Source organism: Trichoderma ghanense (assembly GCF_004382785.1).
Source record: "Trichoderma ghanense strain CCMA-1212 chromosome Unknown scaffold_0, whole genome shotgun sequence".
Classification (NCBI taxonomy): Eukaryota; Fungi; Ascomycota; class Sordariomycetes; order Hypocreales; family Hypocreaceae; genus Trichoderma; species Trichoderma ghanense.
In genome coordinates, this window is record NW_027395663.1 from 1,339,227 (window position 1) to 1,366,654 (window position 27,428).

Here is a 27,428-nt window from a genome sequence, read left to right on the forward strand (position 1 = left end):
ATTCTAGTAAAGTCACACTGTGACTGGGCCGTGAATCGTGGGGCTAATGTGGTATACAGCACAGTGTGACATACCAAAAGCCGACTTACAGCATGGGTTTTGATGGCTTGGACGGTTCCTGGACCTCGAGAATGGTGGAGAATCCATCTGGTTTGGGAGGGGCAAAAGAGGGAAATACCTAGTAGTGAAGGAAGACTGACGTTGTTCGAGTAAAATTACAACAAGATATAGTAGAGTTGCACACCGGGAACAGTCGACCGATACAACCTCGTATGAGTTGGAAATCACTCTTCTATAAGCCCTTTCAACTTCCTGTATAAACAACATGACGGCCTCAGATGTGGACGAGGCGGTTGTTGCCGCTAACCTCTTCAATGTCGACGGACTTGTGGCTTTCATTACAGGTGGTGGCACCGGTGAGTGCATGAGGCGATTCTCAGTGTGGGATGCAGAGTTCTCAGGTGACTGTGTGGCTGACGTTTTCCCCCTTCCTATAGGAATTGGCCTCATGATGGCCAGAGCTTTAGCCAAGAATGGTGCCCACAAAGTCTACATCGGCGGCCGACGACTCGAGGTGCTTGAAGCTGCTGCAGCCTCTCTCGGCCCAAACGTCGTCCCAGTCAAGTGTGATGTGACCTCCAAGGATAGCCTGCAGGAGGCCGTCGACTTCATCAAGCAAGACACCGGCTACCTCAACGCCCTGGTCTGCAACTCGGGCATTGGCGGCCCCCAGTCCGTCCAGCTCCAGGACGACACGACGCTTGAGGAGTGGGCAGACTCCAACTGGTCCATCAGCTTCGAGGAGCACACAAACGCCTTCGCCGTCAACACGAGCGCAGTCTGGTTCACCGCCATTGCCTTCCTGAAGCTCCTCGATGCGGGAAACAAAAAGGGCAACTTGGAGCAGAGCTCTCAGATCATCGTGACCAGCTCCATCGCCAGCTTCAACAAGGCTGCTCCTGGAGGCTGGGCATATGGCCAGTCCAAGGCTGCGGCAACACACGTTGCCAGGCACCTCTCCGCTGCCCTGCCGCGGTGGAATATCCGGTGATTATCAGCGTCCTATCCTGAGTTTTCCTTTTTATTCTTTTGATGCTCTTGAGTAAGCCTCCGTGCTAGCACATTCGACTGACAGAGTCCCATCTTTATCATCTAGGGCCAACTGCATTGCCCCAGGATGTAAGTCAAACGTGCCCCCCTTTTCCGCCATCGGCACGAAAATAACCTCGGATATGGCAATTGCACACCGTACTGACAAAGTGCCGCCCCCTTTTTTTTTTTCATCTAGTGTTCCCGAGCGAAATGGCCGCGCCGATTGTCAACCGCTTCAACGAGGGCTCGGACACTCCTGGCAGGGTGCCGGCGCAGTACATACCCTTGCAGAGGATGGGCAACGACCAGGACATGGCGGGCACGATTCTGTACTTGATCTCCAGGTCAGGGGCGTACTGCAACGGGCTGGTCATTGTCATTGACGGAGGTCGCCTTTTGAGGTTTCCGTCGCTGTATTAGAAGAGCAGCTTCTTGGAGCGATGAAGGCTTGAGGAATGTATAATGATGGTTGATATTCTTGGCCTTCATTTGCCTGGCAACATGATGCTGGAATTCCTACGGAGTAGATTGCCATCAACTGTGACTACGCGCGCCAGAGGATTTGGCATCTTATCAAGCTGTCTCGTTAACCTAGACCCCCACGGAGCTAGACGGAGTCGCTGAGGTGTAAACCAGCTTGGAAAGAGCATCTAATGCCAGACCTGGAAAACGTCGTTGAAAGCTCAGTCTCCGGTATTGGGGGATGAATCCAGAGGCATCATGTCCCCTTGGACTAGCCCAAGAATGCGCCTGGCCGTTCAATGGTTGTACAGGAATATGTAATACCAGTAGCCCAAAAGGAGAGCCAATCAACAGCCGGCCATATAACAGACGAAGTACCCTGCCAACAACCATTCGCCAACGGACGGAAACAAGTGGTGAAATCCACATTCAACTCGAGCCAACGAGTGCAGACAAGGGCGCAAGAGGCCGGGAATTCTCGGCTCAGTGGCTCGCCAAAGGCTATTTTGCTACACAGGTACCGGCAATGCTGAAGCACGGTCAACGCATTACATGTATCAGCTCGACCACGGAAGAACCAAGGCAAACTGCAGTATTGTGTCTGTAAGTAAAAAAGGAGTAGATGATAAGCTCGTCGGAAAGAGACACTGCTTACCCGAGGAAGCTGACGGGGAAAAGGAACAGAACAGAGGCTCTGCAAAGTTCCCCGCAGGGATTCCGTACCGACTCCCGAGCTCTGGGGCAGCTTTGCTTCGACCCTTCCAGGTGGGTACAGACTTGTTAATACTCCGTGTATGTAAGAGCACCCATGCCTTGTCTTCTAGCAGCGAGTCAAGAATCTGAAATCCCTCGCTTTTCTTATCTACACCGTCTGCAATATACTGGCATTTCACATATTTTTTTTTCTGATATCTCTGAGACATGAAGTAATGCTGCATCTAACCAGTACTTACGCGGCCTCACTGCTAGGAGTCACGATGAATCGACTTCGGCTGCTCTAAAACCCGCCACTATCAACCAGATTGGTTTCCAGTCGAGACTCCACAGCGGCCGTCAAAGCTGCTGCAAGAAGCTCGGACCAGCATCTCGCAGGTGGAATCGAGTCTGCTCCATAAAATCCCGGCAGTCGGATGAAAGAGATGGGAGAATAAATAGAACTTGACGGGCAAGACGTCATGGATGAAGCATTTGTGAGACAGGGCGGGTTCCAAGGACAGGCGGAAGCCCAGAGCCGTGATGCCAGCTAGATCTGAGCATGTGAAACTGGGATCTCCAGTTCCCGTCAATCAAGACAAGTTGCTTGATGCACCTCCTGTCCATGCCGTCTAGCAACGACGCAACAGCACAGGCTACAGGATGTAGATTAATTAGTAGTACGAAAATGCGTCGGAGCATGTGCGTTGGCTGACGAAAAGCGCGGGTGACGTCGCTTCGGCCGCTGGTTGCTGCTGGTCTGCATATCTGCGCTCTTGGGCTGGCTGAAAGCAGGACATGGCGCAAACCCCGCATTCTCGCCCTCATCAGCCAGGACTTACAACTACCTTAGAGTACTAGTAGCAATAGTGAGTTGTGCTACGGAGCCCATTTGAAGATTCCGTGGGTGTTGAAGAGACGGAACACTATACGAGACAGATGCTGAAGAGTCTGAGGAATGATGGCATTGGATGGTATAAAGCACCGCCTGACGCCGAACCAGCGGTGATACGCGAAGCTGGACACTTGTGCATGTATCATGACGCAGGTCATGTCTCGCTGCTTCTCCTCCGGCACGTGAACCTCGTAGAACTGGAAATCAGGTACAGAGTTCGTTGTATAATCTAGCAAGAGCTCACTGGACCATCTCTCGAGGCTAAGCCTGTTTGCCGCTTCGTACGAGGTGCCCAAGCCGTGCAAAGAGGACTTGGACTCACCTCGCTGCCGCCCACCTACTGTATTGATGCCAGCCTCCATTCAGCCGGAGCAGCATTCAACCACCACCCACCGGCGCAGCGCCACGCAAGGCACAGTCAGGACTAATAGACGCCTGGGATGGAACGGTCTGGCGGTTGGGGTGCTGCACTTACTATACTATGCTGTACATCCATTCAGTAGACGCTGCTTGGCGGCCCTGTAGGGGATACATCATCTACCATCTGCTCCTCCCCCGCAATTCGCCATCCGGCATACCGAGAGCTCAGCAGCCGGCCGTGTCTGTGCTTGTACACTCCCATGCCTCCCCGTCTCCCATCACAACTGCCTCCGCACGGTGGAAATGCGACAAGAGTCGCTCCTTGCCACTTGGTGGAGGGTCGCCAGTGGACGAGAGCTGCTGCCATGCCATGATCAGCACCGGCCTGCACTAGATATTAAAATGGTCGACCTCGCCGGTTCTTCTCGTCGTGACTCTCCAACTCTGACTCTTTCCGTGTCCCATCGCAAGGCTGATCCTCTGCCTGTCTGCCATCTCCTCCTGCTATCTCGACCTTGGCGCGCGAGATAAGTATCGCGGGCACGCAGAGTCTCATCCTGTCTCGTCTTGTGTCTGAATCGTCTCACGTCTCACGCCAATAAGCAGTTTGCGATACGCAAATCAATCGCTTGCCTCGGGTGCATTCCAGATCCGGCCTTTAGACGTCGTTATCATCGCAGCGCCCCCCCAAAAGCCCAAGCCTTTCGAGCAATAGGCTTTGTTCGTATTTCAGGTTGTACGTCGCCAGCAGGTGCTTTTTGAAATCGCCATTTGCCCTCTCCCACCTCTCCCCCCTCATCTCCATCTCCCGCGTGCACAAACCACCCCGGGGAGAGCTTCGAGTTCCGACGAGACCGACAAGATATCCCGTGGCAGCGCCCACCCAATCTCGAGCGTGCGCTTGACCGCGGAGTTGTTATCCGGTGAGTGCAGCTCCCGTCTTCCGACAATCCCTCCTCTCTGCTGTTAGTGGCTTGTCCGCCCGCCAATCTGCGGCGGCGAGCGGAGCCCAGCCTCAGCCCGCCCTCGAGCTCGGGGCCGTCCTGCGACCCTATACTTTCCGATGGCCCAAAGCCGCCGTCAAGCTGCTCGGGTATCCTGCCGGCTCTGGTCGGCCTGCCGTTGAGCTTTGGCTCTGATGAGGTTGCCGATGACGGGATCGCAGTCCCGAAGTCTAATGTCTCTCTGCTCCACCAAACACGCCCCTCCCCCCTGCCTGTCGTTATGCCACTCATGTCATTGCAATGTGAACATTGGCTGGGCTTGACTAATAGGCCAAAGCCATCAAAGGTTGTCAAAGGACCAAGCAGGGTCCTCAGCTAGCGAGACCCGACTATAGCACTTATAAGGCGGCGCTTCCGCAGTCGTAGCTATGAACTCCATCAAGCAAGCCGTCGAATCCGCTCGATCAAGGACCTCAGATGTCATGAACAACGCCAAGAGGAGCGAAGCTGCCGCCAAGGCCTCCGACATCATCCACACTCCCTTCATGCGGGCAGCTTTGCCTTTCATCAATGGAGGCATCAGCGGGATGGTGGCCACCTCGGTCATCCAACCCGTCGACATGGTCAAGGTCCGCATCCAGCTTGCTGGCGAAGGCACCTCTGGGGGGCCCAAGCCCACGCCGCTCTCTGTCACTCGGCAGATCATCTCGAGCGGAAAGTTCCTCGACCTGTACACCGGCCTCTCCGCCGGTCTCCTCCGACAGGCTGTATACACAACCGCTCGGTTGGGCTTCTTCGACACATTCATGGCCAAACTGACGGAGCGGGCAAAGGCTCAGGATCGCCAGGTTGGCTTCGCAGAACGAGCAACGGCTGGATTGGCGGCCGGTGGCCTGGCAGCCATGATTGGCAATCCGGCAGATCTGGCCCTGATTCGAATGCAGAGCGACGGCCTGAAGCCGCTCGCCGAGCGCAAGAATTACAAGTCGGTTATTGATGCACTGGGGTCCATTGCCAAGAATGAGGGCATCGGAGCTCTCTGGGCGGGCGCCGCTCCGACTGTTGTCCGCGCCATGGCCCTCAACTTTGGACAGCTGGCCTTCTTCAGCGAAGCCAAGGCGCAGTTGAAGCAACGCACAAACTTGTCTGCCCAGTCCCAGACCCTGACCGCCAGTGCTATTGCCGGGTTCTTCGCCAGTTTCTTCAGCCTGCCATTCGACTTTGTCAAGACCAGACTGCAGAAGCAGTCGAGGGGACCTGATGGCAAGCTTCCGTACACGAGCATGGCCGATTGTTTTGCCAAGGTGGCCAAGCAGGAAGGCGTTATGAGATTCTATCGAGGATTCGGAACGTACTATGTCCGCATTGCGCCTCATGCGTAAGTCTTCTTTCCTTTCTCCCCTCATCACTCTCTGCGTCCGTAAGGAGTCACGCAACTAACTGTTGACTGATCATTCAGCATGGTGACCCTCATCGTTGCCGACTACCTGGGCTGGTTGACGAAATAGAGGGAAGTAATGCGAGGTTCGGGCTGTGTTTGATATTGGCTGGGCGTTGAGTTATAGTGGTCATTTCCCGCTTTTGTATGAATTCGTCACGTTGCTATGCGTTGTTGGCTTGACTGTTCGGTTATGGAGTTTTCAAAGAGTCACAGCGGGACCCTGAACTTGTTGAAGCAGTCTTTTGAAATAGGGAGTCGTACTCGGATTGTCAATGACGGTGTAGACTTGATGCTGTCATGCAAGATCTATGCAAGATGAGAGAAATATTGTTCCCATTAATAAAGCGATCTGAGCCCACTTTTCGAGAGAATTGCCCGTGATGGATGAGACGACAAGAGGGTTTCTGGCAGCATATGTGCCTCCAAATACAAGGGAGGAGGAAAATTCCTATCGAGAAGAGATTGATATCCTCTCCAGATATTCAACAGTCTGGAAAATTCCCCTGCAGTGCTTTCTTGGAGCATCATTTCCGTTGTGCACCCTTCTCATCTCGATCTGGCTTAGTCATCAACCAATCACATAGCACGTGACTCCGCGCTTGTCCTTCGCGCCAATCGCTGTGACGCAATCGTCGAGATCGCGGACAGGCGGCTGTACGTACATGTCCGAATATCATCTTTGACCGTCCTTGAAAAATCTGGAGCATGTAAGGATGGTCGGAAGAAAGCGCAGCACTGCGCAGCGGAGCGGCCGACAACAGGCAACTCGCGGCGGCGGCGATGAGCCCGACATCTATCAGCAGATGCTGGCCGAGGCCGGGGTCTCTGCGCCGGCTGCGAGCTCACCAGAGAGGCCGTTGAAGAGGAGACGTGAAGCTGCTTCGTCGCAGAGTCAAAAGGCGTCAGAGAAGTCCGAGCCTGCGGAATTACCGTCGGTTGGAGAGGCGTCGAGAGCGAGGGTTGAAAAGCCGGGCGACGTCGTTGAGGAGGAAGAAGAAGAAGATGATGAGATGGAGTTTGAAGATGTCGCCATCCCTGAACCCACTGTTCAGACCGTCGAGCTGGATTCAGACGACGATTCGGATGAAGAAGATGAAGCCCTTCAATTTGAGGATGGCCAGTTCAATATGCCTTTACTCGATGAAGCCTCTGGATCACAGGAGCCAAAGGATCTTGAACTCAATCTCTCGGCACAAAAGTCTGCCATGACGTCAAAACAAGGGGCAGACAGACGAAAGCCACTCACAAGGGAAGAAAAAGAACGCCGCATTGACATCCACAAGACTCATCTGCTCTGTCTATTGACTCACGTGGCCAAGCGAAACCATTGGTGCAATGACGCGCAAGTCCAAGACTCCCTTCGGCCTCACCTGACGGATAAGATGGTTCAATATCTGACTCCGGGGACGAACCTTTCGCAGTTTGGAAGGACAGAGAGCCTCAAAAACGGGTTGAAGCTTGTTGCGGACATGTGGAAGACCAAGTTTGAGATTACAGAGCGCGGCATGAGGAGGTCTCTGTGGGCAGAAAAGGTAGAGGATCTTGATAGCGTATGTATCCTGTCCTCAGCCATGACTGGTTTCAGCTTCTGACGCATCTCAGTATGAACTTCCGGATGACATGGAATCATGTCTGGATAAGTCTGACTTTAGAGAAGCTGCGAGAAGGCTGCAGGGCTCACGCGATGTCGGAGCCCAGTTGTACTGCGCCCTGCTACGAAGCATTGGTGTTCGCGCTCGACTCGTGTGTTCGCTACAGCCGCTCTCATTTGGCTCTGCAGGGCCTACCCTTCCAAAGGTCAAGGTTACCACCAAGTCAAAATCGGCTTCCAAAGCCGAACATATGCTATCTCAAGTAGCAAAGTATAGAGAAATGGCGGCTGCCGCCTCGTCACCCTTCGCCGCGGGTCCTTCTACTGCTAGACGAAGATTAGGCCACCCAAACGCGCCAGATTACAGGTTCGAGCCCACGGCTGCTCCCAGCAGGCCTCGCACAACCTTTGCGTCGCCGCCCAAGCAATTACGAGAGTCCCCTTACCCGATATACTGGGTGGAAATCCTCGACGTCGGGCATCAGAAATGGCAGCCTACGGACCCTGTGGTAACGCATACATTTTGGAAGCCGCGAGTCTTTGAGCCGCCGATTACAGATAAAGAAAACTGCTTATCCTACGTCGTGGCTTTCAATGAAGATGGCACTGCAAAGGACGTTACCCGACGGTATGCCAAGGGATATACAGCAAAGACACGAAGACTTCGCATAGAGACTGCGGTGGAGGATGGCAAGAAGTGGTGGCGCAAAGTCATGAAGATGTTTCAGCCTGCAGTAGTCGATGACCTGAACCAGATCGAAGACATCGAGCTTGCCGGCGTCGAGGCGAGAGAGCCCATGCCGAAGAACGTGCAGGATTTTAAGGACCATCCGGTATATGCCTTGGAGCGCCACCTCCGTCGACATGAGGTCCTCGCTCCAGGGGCCGTACCGTCCGGAACGGTTTCAGCTGGAGCCCGAGCTCCCTTGGAGAAGGTGTTCCGGCGCAAAGATGTCCGGATTGCGAGGAGTGCCGAGAAGTGGTTTCGACTCGGTCGTGAAGTCAAGCCTCTAGAGATTCCCGCGAAATGGCTGCCCAAGAGAGTGCAGAAAAGGAGATTTGGGCGCGAAGAAGAACAAGAAGAAGAGTCAAACGAGGGCGATGCGGGGATCCCTATCTACACCTCGGATCAGACGGAGCTGTATGAGCCGCCTCCCGTACGAAACGGACGCGTGCCGAAGAACAAGTTTGGCAACATTGAGGTGTACGTGCCCAGCATGGTACCCAAAGGTGGCGTCCACATAGCGAGCGAGTATGCCAGGCGTGCGGCATACCTCCTGGGGATCGACTGCGCTCCGGCGCTCACGGGATTCCAGTTCAAGGGACGACAGGGCACGGCTGTATTGAACGGCGTTGTCGTAGCAAAGGAGAACGAAGAGGCCGTTCGCGCGGCCATACAAGGCATGGTCGACCTGGAGCAAGAGATGGAGGACGACAAGAGGCGGTACGTAGCGCTGAAGCTCTGGCGGCGCTTCCTCATGGGCCTGAGGATTCGGGAGAGGATCTGGAGCGGTGTGGGTGAGGAGGAGAGAAAGGAGGCGGATAGACAGGCTGAGCTCGAGGCCGAGTTAGGAGGCGCGGAGAGCGACGAGACGGAGGAGTTTGATATGGTTGTTGATGATGATGACGAGGGGGGCGGGGGATTCTTGGTGGAGTAGTGTACATGCTGTTGTTGATTTCTTGTAGCCAATACCCTGATTCCAGTTGCTTTTGTGTTTCATCATTCGCATTAATCGGAGCTGTGTCGGTGCTTTTCAAAGGGTGGCTTTTGGTCGTTACGGAGGTCCAATGACAGCGGCTCTACTCCTCGACACCTCAGGAAGCCCCAAGGTTGAGAGCTCTGTTGGGACGGTAGAAACAGATACTGACCACGCACTATGAGTTATACACATAAGAGGACCTTGTTGAGCTTTCTGACAATTGACTTACAGAATGTTTGCTACAGGATCTCTGCGGTTGCGTATCTGGCTACGGAGTATGAAGGCAACAACCTAAATTGCCAATTACCCGAAACGGCAATATACCTCTGGTCGATTTGACTCGGGTCGACGTCCTCCCGAATCCCGGCCAAGGGCAAGCTTGGCGTCTCGACAAACTCTGTAAATGCTCTTTATCTTGGTGATTATGTTTGAGGATGTTCAATTGGTGAAGCTCACGTTCCACAGTACCGAGAATGGATGAAGGACTGCTCTCAACATTCTTATTCCGTCAAGGCACGGAGCAGTATGGGCTCACATGTAAGAATAAGGTATCGGGGCGTTGCTCCATAGCGGCCTAGTAAGTGGGCGCGCTGCGGAGTTTCCGCTCGCTTCCGTGCCTTTTGGCTTTGGAACTACGAGCATGTGCCTGAGGTGAGGTGAGATTGTAGTTCCTATAATCCAGTAGATTTGAGGGTTCATATCGTCACCTGGGCAACTCAGAAGCTTCAAGAGTTCGAGTGTTTATTTCTACCATTGAAGTCAGCAGGTAAGTAAGCAACACCAAAGAATAAGGCAGGACGGGGGCAGGCACACATCGGAGTACGGACAAGTTTCTCCGGCATCTCCTGCCGCAGCTCAATCGAATCGATCCCCTGGCCTCTTTTGCAAGTCGTCCGCGTAAAACTTGTGGATCCTCCATCAACGTTCGATTATCCAATTGTATTTTATTGTTTGGGAAGGGCGCAATGCTTGACCTCTCTCTTTCTCTCTCTCTCTCTCACACCCTCTTCTCTTTTCCCACTCATATCTTCAAGGCGTCGATGCTGGCGCGGAGTGGCGTGAATCGTGGACGCAACAGCATGCGCGAGTGGCGCCTTCAGAGAGCGGCGATTCTTTCCTTGTCACTCGTTTGTCCTCCTCTCCTCCTGCAATCGCGATCGCGGTGAGAAGGCGGCGGAAGCCTGCCCTGCCTGGAAACAACAGAAGAGGGACCGAGACCTTGCGCTACAGCTCGGAGCAGCTTAAAGCAGGCATCGACAACGCCCTGCCGAATTCTTCGACTGTCAACTAGCAACGGGTCGGCGCTTCGGTGGCGCCTCGCGTATGCCGCATCTTTACTCTTCTTGCCAGGGCCCTTCCATCGGCTGCGGACATCGACTCCGTCCACGTCAAAACCCGACGCATCGCCAGATATCCAACAAAGGCCATTTGCTGCGTCGGCGCCGTGGCGTGTTGACTTCTCGCCTCTGCTCCTCGTCGAATTCCCAGCAGCAACGCCGGCGCCGTATATGGCATAGACGGGCAAATCTACCTGTAACGCCAGCGGCAGCTTCGCCCCATGGACGCGAATCCCGACCCTTGGATCCATCTCTAGTATTTCTTTGCCCCTCGGACAGACATATGAAATAACCCCTCTAATACCGGCATCTCGTTTTCTTTCTTTCTTTTTTTTTTTTTTGCTTTCCTGCCGGCGGCCCCGTCGTCCAGTTTTTAGTTTGTATCCTTACCCAAGCTCGATAGTCTCATCCCTATGCCGTTGAGGGTGTTTGGGAGGAAAGCGAGGGAAACCGGAGTCCGTCCCAAACTACAAGGCCATCGAAGCCCTCCAGTCTCACCATGGCTTTCTTCAAGCAAGTCTGGACTCTCATGTCCAAGAACTTCCGGCACCTACTATACCGCCATACCACAAAGGTGTTCTTCATGGCCTTCCTTCTGCCCATCGTCCTGGCCGCCTTCTTCACCTTCGCCAAGTACCTCTTCGTCCCGCCCGCAATCTTCGGCTTCGGAGAGGTCCACCCCGTCAAGACACTTGCGCAAGCGTTCGGTGATGCTTTCGACAGCGGGCGGCACAAGGTCGTTTTAGTCGACAACGGATTCAAGGGGGGCGACATCGGGACTGTGTTGGATCAGCTTCAGGCGCAGATAGCGGAACAGGGGCCTCACATCAACGTCGTCAGGGCAAGCAGCGAAGACACTCTCTTCACCGAGTGTCGGAGTAGCTTGCGCGGAGTTACCAATTGCTTTGGAGCTATCGTCATGCGTTCGTCGCCCAGTGAAGGACGCGGCGGTATTTGGAACTACACCATTCGCACGGATTCCGAGATGGAGACCAGTCCCGTCAAGATCAACGTCGAGAGATCTGACAATGCCGAAGAGGTCTACCTTTTACCTATTCAGCGCGCCATGGACAGCATCATCGTCGGCATGAACGATTCCCAGGCTGCCCTGGCTATGGCCAACACCCAGGAAATGCCTTACACCACCTTGACCCAGAAAGAGAGACAGGCCAAGATCAGAGCAATCTTTCACAAGGCCATTGTGAGCTTCATGGGCGTCGCCTTCATTGCCTCCATCATCTGGATCACATACCACCTAAGTGGCCACATCGCCACTGAGCGTGAGACCGGTATGTCGCAGCTCCTGGACGCCATGATGCCCGTCAGCAAGCCGTGGAAAGCATTGGCCGCTCGCATCATTTCCCACCATCTCTCTTTCTCCATCGTCTATGCACCTGCCTGGGTGATTGGATCCATCATCATCCGCTACGGTGTGTTTGCCTACTCCAGCCTGGCCATGGTCCTCTTTTTCCACCTCACTGCTGGTCTTGCTCTCGCATCCTCGTCTGTCTTCGTCGCCTCCTTCTTCAAAAAGGCCCAGCTCAGTGGTATTGCCGCCATACTGGCCGTCCTCTTGCTCGGCATCCTGGCGCAGTCCCTTACACTGCCTTCAACTGGACCCGTGCTAGCCTTGTCTCTGCTCTTCCCTCCTTGCGCCTACGTTTACTTCATAACGCTCATGTCTCGCTTCGAGAGAGCAGGTATGCCAGCCAACCTTGTCGAGATAGCCCCAGGCAGCCCATGGAAGCTGCCAGGCATCGCTCTTTGGCTCTTCCTGGTTGCTCACATATTCCTCTATCCTCTCCTTGCTGCGCTCGTAGAGAAACGCCTTTATAGCACCGCAACGACCGGCCGGAAAGTGCTAAAGCAGGGAGACAACAGTCTTGGTGAAGATGCCGTGAGGCTCGATGAATTCACCAAGATCTACAAACCGTCTGTCTCTCAGAGGATAAAGTCGACATTCTCCAAGCCACCAGGCCCTGTTGTGGCCGTCAAGCAGCTCAGTTTCAGCGTCAGGAAAGGCCAGATTGTCGCGCTCCTGGGTGCCAACGGAAGCGGTAAAAGCACGACCCTAGATGCCATTGCTGGGCTGAACAAGGTAACCAGCGGCGAAATTGCCATCGATGGGCACGGTGGCTTGGGCATTGCGCCGCAGAAGAATGTCTTGTGGGACGATTTGACTGTTGAAGAGCATCTCATCATCTTCGACAAGCTGAAATCACCCAATGCGCCCGCGAGAAAAGAAGAGATTACCGAACTGATCAAATCCATCGACCTCTCTCATAAGACTAAAGCACTCGCCCGGACCTTGTCCGGCGGTCAGAAACGAAAATTGCAGCTTGGCGTAATGCTGGTAGGGGGGAGTGCTGTTTGCTGTGTCGATGAGGTGAGCAGTGGCATTGATCCGCTATCCCGACGCAAGATCTGGGATATCCTGCTGGCCGAGAGAGGGAAGAGAACCTTGATCCTGACCACGCATTTCCTGGATGAGGCAGATCTGCTCGCCGATCACATCGCGATCTTATCCAAAGGCACACTCCGGGCGGAAGGTTCCTCTGCCGAGCTCAAGGATCGGCTTGGAGGCGGCTATCGGGTCAGCGTGCACAAGAATCCGGATCATCAACCTTCTCCCGACATCAGTGGGGTGAAGAAAAACGACGCCTTTGATCTGGTTACCTATACTGCCCCCACGTCCAATCTGGCAGCGCAGGTCATCAAGGAACTCCAAAAGGCTAACATTACAGATTATCGCTTTTCGGGCCCGACCATCGAGGACGTTTTCTTGCAGGTTGCGGAGGAGATCAAGGACGAGGAAATATTCGCCGGGACAAACACCATCGTGGAGAAAATGCCTGTCAAGGACGACAGCTCTTCCCAGGGCCACAGTCGGCATACGGGACTGGGAATCGGTCTCGAGCTGCTTAACGGCAAACGGCTGAGCTACTTCCAACAAGCGGTCATCCTATTCAGAAAACGATGGACGGTCTTGAAGAGAAATTGGACGCTATATTCTGTTGCCTTTCTGCTCCCCGTCATGGCGGCAGGGTTAACATCTCTTTTCGTCAAGGGCGATGGCCCGACAGGATGCAAACCCACCAACCAGGACTCGACCTCTGAGGCTGCAGACGCCTTCACTCAGATAAAAGACGGCGACAGCCTTACTTTCCTTGCTGGTCCGTCTAGCAAGTTTAACTCGCTGCAGGCTTGGTCTCTCTTCCGGCCCATTTTAGCTAGCAGCCCCGGCCCTATTATACACATCGCCACGACTTCTCTAAACAACCTTCATCTTGTGGACACGTACAATGAATTCAACGAGTACCTACGAGACAATGTCAAGAACGTCACCGCGGGTCTGTGGCTCGGTGACGTTGGCACAAATCCCACGATTGCCTGGGTTGCCAACCTGGTCGTTACGAGCCCCCTCACGGCTCAGCAGTTCCTCGACGTGATGCTGACCAACACGACGATTGCGACGTCCTGGGCCCCCTTTGATGACCCTTACAACTCATCCATTGGAAAATCCTTGAATCTGGTCATCTATATGGGTCTCGCCCTCGCCTGCTACCCAGCATTTTTCGCCCTTTACCCGAGCAACGAACGCAGGCGCTTCGTGCGCAGTTTGCAGTATTCCAATGGCGTCCGTCCCTTTCCCTTGTGGATGGCCTACCTCTTGTTCGACTTTGTCATGGTTCTTGCCAGCTCCGCAATAGTAACGGGTGTGTGGGCTGGGCTGTCAGACATTTGGTACCACATTGAATACATCTTCGTGGTGCTCCTCTTCTATGGCCTGGCCTCCATACTGGTGTCCTACTTGGTGTCTCTCTTCACCAGGTCGCAGCTGGCCACATTCGCTTGGGCGGCTTTCGGCCAGGCGGCCTTTTTCCTCGGATACCTGATCGCCTATGTCTGCGTCGTCACATATGTCGAGATTGACAAGATCGACCAGACTTTGCTGGTCTGTCATTTCGTCATTTCAGCATTCATGCCCATCGGCTCCGTGGCTAGAGCCATGTTCCTCGCCGCGAACCTCTTCGCTACGGCCTGCGATGACATCGAACTCTCTGCAACCCCGGGTGGCCTCAAGCAATATGGAGGTCCCATTCTATATCTCGTCATCCAATGCCTGATCCTGTTCGGGCTATTGCTTTGGCTGGACAGCGGGAATGTGGGATCCTCTGTGAGAGCTTTCTTCAATAGGCATAAACACCCACGCGATGCCATTGAGTCGGATGAAGAGGTAGTGAGTGAGCAGCTGAGGATATTGGACCCGGCAGCAGATGATGGTCTTAAAGTTTCTCACTTGACGAAATCCTTCGGCAAGCATTACGCCGTGGAAAATGTCAGCTTTGGCGTCAAGCGTGGCGAGGTCTTTGCTCTGTTGGGCCCAAACGGAGCGGGCAAATCCACAACCATCTCTCTGATCCGAGGCGATATCAAGCCTAACCTCAACGGCGGAGACGTCTTTATTGACGACGTGTCTGTGGCGAAGCATCTGCCGGCTGCGAGGGCGAATCTCGGCGTCTGTCCCCAAATCGACGCCTTGGACCAGATGACTGTTCGGGAGCATCTTGAATTCTATGCTCGGATTCGAGGTGTTTCTAATGTCGAACACAACGTCTCCGCAGTCCTGCAAGCCGTTGGTCTTAGCACCTTCTCGACACGCATGGCGGCTAAGCTTTCGGGCGGCAACAAGCGCAAGCTCAGTCTGGGAATCGCTCTCATGGGCAATCCCGGTGTGCTCTTGCTTGATGAGCCCTCTTCAGGTCTAGATGCCGCGTCCAAGCGAGTCATGTGGAGGACGCTCGAGGCAACGGTTCCCGGCCGATCCATCCTGCTAACAACACACAGCATGGAAGAGGCCGATGCCTTGGCTGGTCGTGTCGGCATCCTAGCCGGACGCATGCTGGCTCTGGGTACGCCGGACGACTTGAGACATCGCTACGGTGACGCTCTGCATGTCCACCTCGTGTCGCGCACGGCTCCCAGGACGACAGACGAGGAGATGAACATGATTACGTCGTGGATCCGCAAGACGTTGCCGGCAGCCAAGCTTGAGTCCAAGATGTACCACGGCCAGCTGCGGTTTTCGGTTCTTTCGAGCCAGGTCCTATCTCTTACCGCTGATCCCAGCAACAACGGCGTGACGCTGGTGGCACGCGATATCAGTCAGGGCGCCATTGGCCGACTCGTCGTCCTTTTGGAAGAGAACAAGGCGCGGCTTGGGGTCGAGCATTACAGCGTTAGCACCACGTCCCTCGATGAGGTGTTTTTGGATATTGTTGGTCAGCACAACGTCAAGGAAGAGAATCACGAAGACGCAAAACCGGGGGTTTGGAAAAGGATGTTTCAGTTTGTATCATTCTGGCGTAACGACACATGATGGATACGCCAGGCTCACACCTTCCAATTCCTCTGCCTTTATCTGATTTACCCAGATTCTTTTTACCTGTATTTTTGCGTGTAATGTTAGATTAACAGCGCTTTTGTCTATACCGTCTGGCACGCGCCTATGGGCTCTACGTTTCGGATAACGGCGAATCATTCTCTCTTTTGATGATATAAGACCATGATGGAGGCTCCGGCATGGTCGCCTGAAGCTTCTTATGCACATCTTTCATCAGCAGCGCTTTTGATTAATGGTCGTAGCGAAATATAGACTACTGGCTGTACTTGGTATACCCCAGATGATGCAGACTCTGGCATGAAGATGATGAAAGATGACCAGGGATAGCCACCCCTCTCAGAACAGAACCATCAAGTTGTTTTGAGTGTGCTCCCCTCATATCAATAAGCGGACTCTGCCAGCCCAGTCATCAGCCTTTTGCGATGTTTCGGATCCCCCAGGCCACCCCAAAACTTCGAAGCAAAAACTGCAGCTCAGCCAGAGCAGAATATCATTTCAGCACAACAAAAGTGAGATAGGAATACACCCCAAAAATCAATGTGATAGGAATACAACCGAAAATTAGTGTGATAGGCGTACACCAAAAAAATCAATGTGATAGGAATACACCCAAAAAATTATGCATCGTGTATCAACTATGAAAAAGCCAGCCTAATGTCCAACGCCTTCCAGAAGCCATCGCGTGTGCGTTTGTGTGATTGCCCTTCAATTCGTCTTTTTTAGGTCGTGTTCCCGTTGCTGTGTCTATGTCATGGCTCGTCTATTGCCCGAATTCTCAAAGAATCCCATACAATGCCAAAGAGGAAAAGAAAAAAAAGGGAAGAAGGAGGAGGTGGAGGAGGTGGAGGAGGTGGAGGAGGAGGAGAAGGAGGAGGAGGAGGAAAGTATGTAAGAAAGAAAAGGGGGATGCGTCCAAAGAATCGGAACACAATATTTCCGTGTTCGTACCGAAACACCCCGACGCCCCCCATCCGTGTATGCTTTTGTGTGTTCCCTCGCTTGAAGCAGACCCGTGTATATATACCCCAAAACAAAAGGAAGAAAAGGAAAAAGGAAGAAATCATTTGCTTTGATGGTTGACACATCCATTACCTCCTTGGAGCTGTTCACTCGCTCACGACGATTTCCTTGGAGGACGCCGTGAACCAGCCTCCCCTTTCCCACTCTCCAGGAACGTATATACAGGACTTGCGCGTTTCGTCATCGTAGATGCCGCGAAGGAGCGTTGCAAGTCTCTTGAAATCGATGGGCTTCAGGATCCATCCATCGAAGCCCGCCTCGACGTAGATGTCTTTGAGCTCTTCGACTAAAGAAGCCGACACGGCGAAGATTGGTATGCGGCCACATCTGGAGGCCAGGGGCGAGTGACCTTTGTGCTCAGATGACGTTTCCATTGCCCTGATTAGCTTGGTACTAGTCAGGCCATCGACAATCGGCATCTGGTACGCACGTTAGTTCCAACTTCTTCCACGATAGAGTGTTGTATAATGGTCGTTGCCTACCTGCATGTCCATCAGGACGACATCAAACGCGGATGAGCCATCGTTATATCTCGCTGCACAATCCTGTCCGTTCACGGCATGCTGAATTGTATTACCACTCCTTTCCAGTCGCTTTTTAAGAATCTTCATGTTGATGGGATCATCTTCGGCGACGAGCACGCGCAGTGCGGTGTTGCCGTCTGCAGCAGCGTCGCTAATGGCGCCAGCCGGGCGTTTTTGTTCTGTTGTGTCGGTATCGGCTTCAGAATTACTCCCTGTCCTGGTGTGTAAGGCGGCAGGGGGTATGTCGATGTATTCGTCTGGAACTTTGATCGCTCGGACAGGCATCCTGGAGTCGCGAACCTTGGCGGCGCCAGCGTCCTCGTCAACAGGATTGCTCGTCGGCTTGTGGCTGATAGGCTCTTTCAAGGCAACAGGAAAACTCGTGCCGGTGAAACTTGCGGTTGTGGGCAGCTGGCCTGCGGCGAAGTAATCCAGCTCCTTGTCTTGCATAGACAAGGGGGTCTTGATGGCGTTGATCAGGCGGTCCGCATCGCTCCTCTGGCTCCCATCCTGGCTCACGCCACTTCGGCGACTTCCCATGCTCCGCCGTCCCACAGATGCTGTATCGCTCATGCTCTTGTTGGGGTCAATCAAGAGAATCTCATCTGCTTTCGCAAGAGGCAGTGACTTGGCCGCCGAGATCTCTTCGCTGGAAGGGACGGGGCCGCTGGTCGAGGCGTCGCCCTCCATCTCGGGCGATTCTTTGGGTAGCTGAAACGGCAACTGAATCACAAATCGGGAACCCTCCCCTTCCTTTGATTTCAATCGCAGCTGGCCGCCTATATTTCTAAGGATTCGAGCAACGACAGCCAGGCCGAGCCCTAGAGTCTTCAGTTGTTGCCGAGTTTTCTCCTTCTCCTCAAACGGCGAACGCAGCTCCAACTCTTCGGTGCCCACTTGCTCGAGATCACGAAAGAGACCGTCCATCTGCAAAGGCGTCATGCCGCTGCCCGAGTCTTCAACGACAATTTCGATAAGGACTTGGCGATCTTCCTTCACACTGGCAACAAAGACGTCCACGTTCACATATCCGGAAGTCGTATGCGCTATCGCGTTTGCTGTGATATTCGTGATGACTTGTCGAACACGCCGGGTGTCGCCCGTGACAAACCGAGGGAGACCAGGATGGTGCGTGACATGATACTCGATGCCTTTCCTCTCGGCGTCGATGCGGAACGGATCCAGAGCTTCGTTGACGCATGGGAGAAATTCAAAGGTTTCCTGCACAGTCAAGTGATGGCCTTCCTCTGTCTTGGTCAGGTCCAAGAGGTCGTTTATGACATAGATCAACGACTTTGAGGCCGAATGCGATTTGGCAAGGTTGTCTCTGGTTTCCTGGTCGAGAGATCCCTCCAGAGCGATTTCGAGGTAGTTGATAATGGCATTAAGGGGCGTGCGGACCTCATGCGCCGAGTTGGCCAGCAGAAGTCTCGTCAGTCGGGTGTTTTGTATAGCGGCTTCCTTTTCCCTCCAGACTTCGATGAATTTACCTATGCGAGCGAGTGTCAGTTTAGAAGCTGTGTGCAAGTACTCAACAGTTAACAGGCGCGGGACAATACCGTAGACCAAGCGGAGAACGGCGGCGGTTTCGATCTGCTCCTCCACCCATTCGCGGCATTTGCCAATGACCAGCTCGTTCCATGTCTTGAAGCTTGCTCGAGGCTCCAAATAACCCACGGTCCCTTCTCGAAGTGTCTTTTCGTATGGATTTCCCGCCCACCGAACTTCCTTGATTTGTCCCCTGCGGAAAAAGACGATGAAGTCGTGACCACCCTCACTCAAAGGGACGTAGAGCAGTCCTGCGATTACCTGGAAGCCGAGGGGGTACTGCAAGTCTGGAAAATCTTCTCTGACATCTTGCGACGCAACGACCGATGTCAATCGACGCATCCGAAGGTATTCGAGCATGGCCAAGGCTTCTTGACTTTGTTCTATGACGCCTAGAATCTTTGTTTCCCCCCTGATGGAAAGCAGGCCAAAGTCCGCATCGAACAGCCTCAGCAGGTCGTCGGAGGACGCGATGATGTAGCCAGTGGGGTTCTTGTCAGTCGGGGCAGTGTTGATGAGCTTGCGGGCCTGCAGCCTGGATGCATACGATAACCTCTCGATGTTTCTCGAGGCTGTATCCCCGACCAAGCGGCACATTTTCCGAATCGGAAAAGAGACTCGCATGCCGTGGTTCCCGTATGAATGGCATGCCATGAGGCCCCAGAGTTCGTTAAAAGCGTTGAGAGAGATGGACATGGATGAGCGCACGGCCATGTTGGCCAGGTATTTCAGGTGGATCGGGGACATGGCTCGCAGATACGCGTGGGTCATATCCAGGGGTATATCGAGATCCTCCTGAGTCCGGCAGACAATTCTCGCAGTCTCCAGGTCTCGGTCGTAGAGCAGCCGAACTTTGTTCAGCTTGTACAAATCGCGTGCTTGGGCAGGGATGTCAGATGCGGGAAAATGGAGTCCCTTGTAGAGGTCGGTAGTTTTGGAGGCGTCGACCAGCTCGGCCACAACCTTGCCGTTCCAGGAGGAGTCAAACTGGTATATCATGATCCTGTGAAAGCCAGTGAGTTCCTTGACTATGCCGATGAGAACTTTGAGGAAGATGTCGAGGTCGGGGGCCGAGGAAAGCTGCTCTTGGACCTGGGACATGATGTCAAACACCTGCATTGCACCTTGGTCGCCTCGCCTTTTTCTGGCGCTTCGCAAGATCCTCAGCGGCTTGCTCAGGATCTCGGTGCTCTCTTCGATTTGCTCCAGCGTGGGATTGCCGTTGAGAGTGTCAGCAGCGGTGGGCTCGGACTTTTCTTCCGGGGGGCGGAGAGGGAACTCTTGGTCATCGTCCTTTTCAAACTCGCAGATGATCATGTCAGGGTGGGCGGCATTGATGTGCATGGCACACCAGAGCTTGACGCTCTTTCTATCCTTTTTACCCCTGATCGACAGGCCAAAGACTTCAGGTCCATTGGCGGCCGGGTCAGCATCCTCGTCTCGGATAAAGTCTATATGGTCTAGGAGGTTGTCTTGCTGCTCATCGGTCAGGATGTTGAGGAAGCTTTCGAGTCGAAATAGTTGCTGAGGCGTATAGCCCAGAAGCCTTTTACTGTTCTCGCTCACGTACCGCACAACAAACTGACCTTCACCCTCTTCACGCATCGCCAGCAGGACGCCAAAGCTTTGGATGGCGCCAGGGATGTGGATGGGCTCATCTTCGCATCTTTGCAAAACCCCGTCTCTGCCCGTTATGACGGCATGCCCCTCGTCTGTTACGACGTGCGTAAACCGCGTCGCAACATGGACAGGCTCTTCCACAGACCGATCATCCGATGTCACAGAGGCGTCGGTCGGCTCCAACGACTTGTCCTCCCAAGCGTTCTCATCAGCAGGCGCTTCTGAGCCGTCTTCGTCGTCCCTATCCGAGATGGAAAGATTCAGCGCTATTGGAATTGAAGTATGGCGTGCGGCATCCGCCTGCAGACTGCTATATGGCCCGGTCATTGCTCTCTTCTGGCGGATCTGGCCGGCTCGGTCGCTTGGCGGGGGTGGTGAGGTTGGTGACATGGGCTCAGCATCCGACCTTTTCGCATCGGACCAGGAGTCTGTTCGGTTTGTAGAGCTGAGGAGGTGTACCGGTATGCCGGGGCCGTGCGTATCAGACTCGGTCAGGTGTGGGAATAGCTCCTCGTGGGAGATCGGATCAACGCGGACTACGGAGCGAATTGGAAAGACTCGGTCGCCGCCGGCGAGGTCAGAGGCGGCGGAGGACGACGTGTCGTGGCCCAGCTGGTGGTCGGGCTCTGCGGGAGTCGGCGTCGGATCGTCGTCGTCCATCTTGGCCTCGGGTTGGGTTTGGCCGTCTGGCGGGCCGGATTCGCTCTCGACCGTCTCCGACCCATCTTGGTGCGACGAGCCCATCGTCCGAGAGGGTTAGTTGTTGAAGCAGCCGGGTAATCGTGCAGCGTCAAGCAGATCCCTAGCGAGAAGAACACATGCCGTATCCGCAGCTTAAGCGAAGCGCATCTTGGAGAGGCCAAGACAGGATCGAGATGGGACGGCAAATGCGGGCGAAGATGCAGTAAGCAGGGAGGATTCGAGGTGTCAAGGGAGGCGGAGGAGGCCGAGAGCAGGCGCGAGACGGCAGAGGCTGTAGGAGGTCGGGCGTGATGAGGAGAGAGGCTGGAAGAGATTCAAGGCTGAGACGGAGGGAGGTGGGAGTGCCAGCAGAGGACAAGACAAGGTGAGGCAAACCCTGGATGGAGGGAGGTATGCACTGTACTTCGCTCCTGCTGCGTTAGTCGAGGCCGTACAGGTCCCCTAACTGGACGCAGCTAAATCTTTGCAGATCCGCGTCGCCGCCATTACTAGCCTCGTTGTACCTCGCGCGCAAGACGGGGCAGCAGAGATACCTCCGTATTACAAACGCGACATCTCCGGGTCCAGAAAGTGCTGCATCAAACGAAAGCACATCAACTGCAAGGCACGGATACGCGAGACAGCGAGCACGAAAACCTCCGTAGTGAACTTTTGTGACCCCGTGTGGCGCATTCAACTGCAGTTGCAGCAGAAGAACCAGCCGCCTCTGCTATGACACCCAAGGTACCTGCTCCGAACGTCCTAGACCTTGATGCTGAGGTCGTGCACGCAATAAGTACAAGCACACGCAAGCCGCGAAGCCCGCGACTTCAGGTACCGCCAAAGTAGGTAGGGGTGGTGAGGGGTAGGGTGTGCATGTGATTCGTGTCTCGGCCCACGTCCGCATGCAAGCGAAAGCTGCTACGACCTCTTGCTGTAGATTTTAATCTATCTTCAATTTTGCCTGCTGTGAGGATCTTCCCTGGCTGCAACTAGTACCTCATCGTGCTCGTATTTGCCGTCATCCACACAGATACCTGCCAAGGCGATAACTGTTTGAGAAAGACGACATGAAGCTCCCCTCGTGGTCCCTCACCGATACTAGGAAACTAGGTATCACCTGCATGGAGGGGTAAGGTCAATGATAATAACCTGTGTTACTAGCTCAAATACATGTGCAGATCTCTCTCAGCTCTAAACTGGGTGCCGGCTGAGGTGAAGAGTTTTCTTGGTCTTCTTTTACTTCTTCTTTGCGACTCTTCCGCTTCTTCTCTTCCCGATTATACCGCTGTGTTTAATGCGAGGCTCTCCCGACCATCACCCTACATGTAGGTACCTAGTATTCACATGCATATCGATATGGATGACACCCGACGGCTCTGAACTCACTCATGTCTGCATGTAGCTCAGGTGCCACCGTCAGCCACAGAAAGAACTGAGGATGCCGGAACAGACCCTCCGGCTCAAGTGCGACCTACCTACGTCTCAAAGTGGCGCACGATCCTGTGGCGCACGAATGGCATTGTGTGATGAACGTCCTGCTGTTGGCTTTGCCTGCTGTGGCGCTCGAGTCGTGCGGACTCTGTTTCATATGTACCCAAAGTTTCGCGAGGTGCTCAAGTAAACTCCACAACCGCAACTTTGAGAACTTCTTCTTTCCAACCCCATTGACGGCCGAAAGGGTTCTCATCTGTCTGCTGATGCTGACAAATGCATCAAGCCTCGACCTGAGGTGCCTTGGAGGCTGCTGCTTTGTCACAAGCCTCGGCTTTGGATTCAAGCATAGCTACTACCCCCCCTCCAGGTCTCGGTCGTAGAGCAGCCNCAAATAAGGGAATTGATGCTGCACACTATCAGTAAGGTACTAGGTAGCTTCGTGTAAGTGCTGATGTGTCTCACCAAGATTTCCACATATCAAGATAATGCAGACAGTCAGTATGTTCATAGTGGTATGAAACTCCCATTGCGCGTAGAAATGGAGAAATTGCAGCTTAGTCGTTGTCCACCGCGGTGAGGCCATTGTATAGCCTCCTCTCCTACAAGAAACATTTATTCAGTAAAGTTAGACCTGCTAGTAATTCTCTCCCAGAATATCCCACATCGATCAAAATCGGGCAACAGGTGGCTCGTACCCCAGGAGAGGCCTCCAGGGCGTAATCGAAGTAATACACCACCACCCCGCTGAGACTGTCGATATAAGTCTCGAGTTCACTCGAAGAACGCCATGTGCAATCTTCGGACAAGATATTTGGCCGTCTTCAAGGAAAGGCTAACACCATCTAAATCGAACCTTTCAGTAGATGCTCAATAGGTGAAAGCTGCCAACGTGGCAGGCTCTCGAGGTCTTGGGTTGGCCTCGCATGTGTGTGTCACCGCGTGCATGTACAGCAACAGAAGGGCTCAGACGACGCAAGACATGATCGTAAGCAAGTATTATAAAGATGCTCGAGCCGGAAAATGGAAACCTCTTTCGAATATTGTCGCCATCAGCATCTTCTGGAATGCGATTGTGTTGCACGGATGCAAGGCAAGAACAAGACTCAGCTCGAAACATACCCCAGTTTGGTGTCTTTCTACCCTTTTTGATGCTGCCAGAAGGGACATGGCATTATGCACCAAGTGATAAAGTTTCTATCCGTAACCGTATCGATGTTGACTGACCAGCGAGAGCATGCCGATGGTCAAGGGCTCGCAGTCGTGTTTTGAGTAATACGGGCAATGCTGATAGTAGAAGACCTTGCATTGCAGACTTGACAAGGCTCTGGATTAGACAAGATAGACGTTAATACTGGGATGATAAGGAAGATTTATAAATAGTGGCGATAACCGAGCTGAGATGAAATCAAAACAAGCACCCCGGTGGTATATGGCGACTACATTCGTTAAGCAATGAGACAGTGTCTTGTCTCGTTCTTCCTACGCCACCTGACGCACTATCAAACCGTCTGGCGCATCTTTCCATGTGCGCAGTTCTGCCACTTTGTGAATGAACAGAAGCAGCTTATAGGAATCCAACTCTCTGAGTTTCTATATGCAGCAAAGGTGAGATATCACTCAGTCACTGCTCAGCTATGGTTATAGACACGACGAGCATGCTCAAGAGGAGACGTGTGGCTTTGATTACTAGATCTCCTGCAAGGAAACATCAAGCCTGTCACTCTTGTAGGAAAATTATGGACGGATAGTCTTATAGATCATCTGCCGTATATAGATACCTCCTCTTAAAGGCGTGCACAACCGCTTCGCTAACGCAACTCATCAAAACGATATCGAGGTACTTTATAAGCCCAGTTCTCCAACACCATTCTCCTGTGGTGTCTTTTACATGCATACCTAGGTTTTCTCTTACGAGCTCCATAACCCGCGCTGGTATGAGTATTCGACATTATCATGTTGCGACAAGTTGAAATAACATACCGTGAAACGTCAACAGTGGTTGTGAGGATAAAGTTTATCAGCATACCCGCCTTTCCCATATCCTATTACATCAACCGCAGAAGACGACTTATCACATTTACATACTCATAAAAACCAAAAAAGGAGAACATTCACATTCGTCACCCTCCCGATCTCGAATCTCTTCCGTCTACCCAGATCTCCATCCGTTCACGTCAGATTTACTTTTCTTGGCAAACACCAAGACGAATCTCATATCCGCAAGTTGACAGAACGGAGGAGCCAATCAAGCATTGGATTCTAACCAAGGGCTTCATTTCCTCCCCCCGCGAGCTCGGGAAGTTTCTGCTGAACCCTACGTACTCTGAGCAGTGTAAGCCTGCGATGTCATCACTCTCCTTGGTATGTGGAGTTAGCTTCACTCCTGATTATGGTCTTTGCCTCGCATGGAAGTTGTCGTCCAGTTCATTTCCAATTTGTGGGCTAAGTATAGCAGCAGGTTTGGTTTCCTAAACATACCAAACTTACTCTAGGTACATGTTCATATGCCCCTTTTCACTTCCCAGGCTCGGACTGTGAATCCCATCAGACTCTATCCGTCTTCTCTCCAAACTCGTCATTCCTCCCAAGAGGTGGGTCAGTCAATTCATAGCAGAAAGCGATACAAATGATGGATTGCCTCCACGCCCGTTCTCTACCGGGCACTCTATGTACGATACATGGTACGTAAAACTGCTTTGACCGTTGCACGATTTCATGTCCATTACCAAACCATCGGTCTTGAGAGCGTTGCTCGGCCTTTTTGGGTTCGTGAGATAAAGACGAAGGCATCCCTTTCTCGGGAAACGGCTCACCTGCCTACAGAAGTACTAGCCGAATAAGTACCGAAGCTTGGCTGCACGAAGGTGAGATAGTAAGTACCTATGGTAAGGTATCTTGGTTCTGCATCCTCCATACAGTACCGAGATGGATGGAGTCACAGGGTTATGTCACAGAGGATAGGTACCGTAGAGGTAGGTAGGCATCAATGCCTGTCCTAAACCCACTTCAAAGCTCCTCCAGTTCGCGGCCAGCACTAGCATCACAATCACACTTCCAATGCCCCCCTTCAGCATCCACCCGGCACTCCTCTCTGCTGGAAATCACAAGGTAAATTACGTCAGTCCTTCGTAGCAAGACGACCCTCCCCATCGCGAAATCACAAGGAAAAAGAGGACACCGAAGGCGAATAATGGCATCCCTCACTTCCTCTTCATCTAGGTAAGTAGGTATTCACGTTCAAGCAAAAGTGCATCAGGGCAAGGTATGTGCGCATCATTCACCGCCCCAGAGCAAGTGGGTTAACAAAAAAGGAAAGAAAAATCAAATCTATTCAGCCACATTGTTGACACCATCTGTCAAATCACAGCTTTCCCCATCTCGATTTCCCACACGGTCTTCCTCCGCTACTAAATTACAGTAAGTTGTGCCAATTATCCTACTGTCTTCATGTCAAAATCCGTCATTGGAACTCTGCACCTATTGTACTGTAGCCATTTCGCACGGCGTACAACGCCCTCCTCATCTCTCCCAGAACCCGAACCCAGTTCCATCACATATACTGTACCACACTGTCCCGTTCCTGACTACACACCAACCTAAATTGACCCAGAAACCCGATTTAGGCCAAGCCATCACTTTTAGCAAAAGGCACAAACCAGGAAACAATGAAAAAAAGAAAAGCCCCCCAAAAAATGTGACCAGGGAAAGCATCTCGGTGTGTGTGTGTGTGTGTGTGTGGCTTTTTACTTGAAACAATGACAATTGGCACCAGTCTAGGTAATGGTCATTACCTAGTATTATATGCAACGGCCAACAGTAACAATTGCCCCGACCGCTCTCGAATCGATGCGCAGCCCTAGGCCAAGGCGAAGCGCTGTTTCTAAATCTAGGCTTGCGCGTCAAAAATAGCCCCTTCTCTACGGGTGACACGTCCGTGGATACTCTTGTTGGACAACAGTGTGTCTCTCCCACATCAAGTGGCGCGTCTGTGCTGCGCCATGCAGCGAACTCCAGGCAGGGTCGAGGTCCGAGAACCAACGTCACCGCTTCTATTGCTTGCCTGCCAGTGTTTATATACTACTAAACCAAGAGGGTGTAATTCTAAACAACTTTTCTTTCAAAAACGGGGACAACGACAAACACAAAACAAGCAGGATATAGTCGTCTCTATCAAGAAACAACAGTCTATCTGTCCCACAAGCTGCTCTATGTGCACAAATCTCAACATAGCCTCTCAAATAACATGTAATGACAAGAAAAACCCGATCACTCAATATCGTCGTGGCCTCATAAAGCCAGGCAACCCATTGGAGCGCCTAGGCCAAAGAGAAAGGATCCAGAAGATTGAAACCAGGAACCACCCAACAAACGCAGATCCGGCGTCATCGGGCAGGGAAATGCACCAAAAGAAGCCCAGCGACGCACCGACAAGAACCCCAGACACCGAAACCATGTCCCACCCTTCATTGCCCGCGTTTCCCCTCCAAAGTTGCCCCTGTCCCCACCCCACAAATTGCACCCAGTGCCCCGTTGTATGATGTCTAGAGACATGAACAAAACCAATTTGAAAAAGAGAAAAAAAAACGTGGCCGCTTGTTTCCCAGCCCGCAAGCCGGGTGTTTCAGCGAAGTAAAAGAGATAGGATGAGAGGTTGGCCCGAGTTGAGTCATGGGCTATTC

General features: G+C 53.0%; 7 protein-coding genes across 7 annotated transcripts; 5 read left to right on the plus strand and 2 right to left on the minus strand.

The window, feature by feature from the left end:
- Positions 1–325: 325 nt before the first annotated feature.
- Positions 326–1,512, plus strand: CCMA1212_000471 (putative oxidoreductase; the record flags this gene model as incomplete). Its single annotated transcript, XM_073697938.1, has 3 exons — positions 326–1,047; positions 1,157–1,179; positions 1,289–1,512. 3 exons carry the CDS (start codon positions 326–328, stop codon positions 1,510–1,512), a joined length of 969 nt encoding a protein of 322 aa, XP_073562833.1.
- Positions 1,513–3,186: 1,674 nt separating this feature from the next.
- On the plus strand, positions 3,187–3,667 carry CCMA1212_000472 (uncharacterized protein; the record flags this gene model as incomplete). Its single annotated transcript, XM_073697939.1, has 2 exons — positions 3,187–3,350; positions 3,403–3,667. 2 exons carry the CDS (start codon positions 3,187–3,189, stop codon positions 3,665–3,667), a joined length of 429 nt encoding a protein of 142 aa, XP_073562836.1.
- Positions 3,668–4,872: 1,205 nt separating this feature from the next.
- On the plus strand, positions 4,873–5,954 carry CCMA1212_000473 (uncharacterized protein; the record flags this gene model as incomplete). The annotated part of the gene is made up of 2 exons (XM_073697940.1): positions 4,873–5,824; positions 5,906–5,954. The coding sequence occupies exons 1-2, from the start codon at positions 4,875–4,877 to the stop codon at positions 5,952–5,954; spliced, it is 999 nt and encodes a 332-aa protein (XP_073562835.1). The 5' UTR covers positions 4,873–4,874.
- Positions 5,955–6,600: 646 nt separating this feature from the next.
- Positions 6,601–9,136, plus strand: CCMA1212_000474 (DNA repair protein rhp41; the record flags this gene model as incomplete). The annotated part of the gene is made up of 2 exons (XM_073697941.1): positions 6,601–7,437; positions 7,490–9,136. The coding sequence occupies 2 exons, from the start codon at positions 6,601–6,603 to the stop codon at positions 9,134–9,136; spliced, it is 2,484 nt and encodes an 827-aa protein (XP_073562838.1).
- A 1,138-nt stretch (positions 9,137–10,274) lies between these two features.
- On the minus strand, positions 10,275–10,766 carry CCMA1212_000475 (uncharacterized protein; the record flags this gene model as incomplete). Its single annotated transcript, XM_073697942.1, has 1 exon — positions 10,275–10,766. The coding sequence occupies one exon, from the start codon at positions 10,764–10,766 to the stop codon at positions 10,275–10,277; it is 492 nt and encodes a 163-aa protein (XP_073562837.1).
- Positions 10,767–11,014: 248 nt separating this feature from the next.
- On the plus strand, positions 11,015–15,895 carry CCMA1212_000476 (ATP-binding cassette sub-family A member 3; the record flags this gene model as incomplete). Its single annotated transcript, XM_073697943.1, has 1 exon — positions 11,015–15,895. One exon carries the CDS (start codon positions 11,015–11,017, stop codon positions 15,893–15,895), a length of 4,881 nt encoding a protein of 1,626 aa, XP_073562840.1.
- A 1,130-nt stretch (positions 15,896–17,025) lies between these two features.
- CCMA1212_000477 (Phytochrome-like protein) lies at positions 17,026–21,375 on the minus strand (the record flags this gene model as incomplete). The annotated part of the gene is made up of 2 exons (XM_073697944.1): positions 17,026–17,358; positions 17,422–21,375. The coding sequence occupies 2 exons, from the start codon at positions 21,373–21,375 to the stop codon at positions 17,026–17,028; spliced, it is 4,287 nt and encodes a 1,428-aa protein (XP_073562839.1).
- Between the last annotated feature and the right edge of the window lie 6,053 nt (positions 21,376–27,428).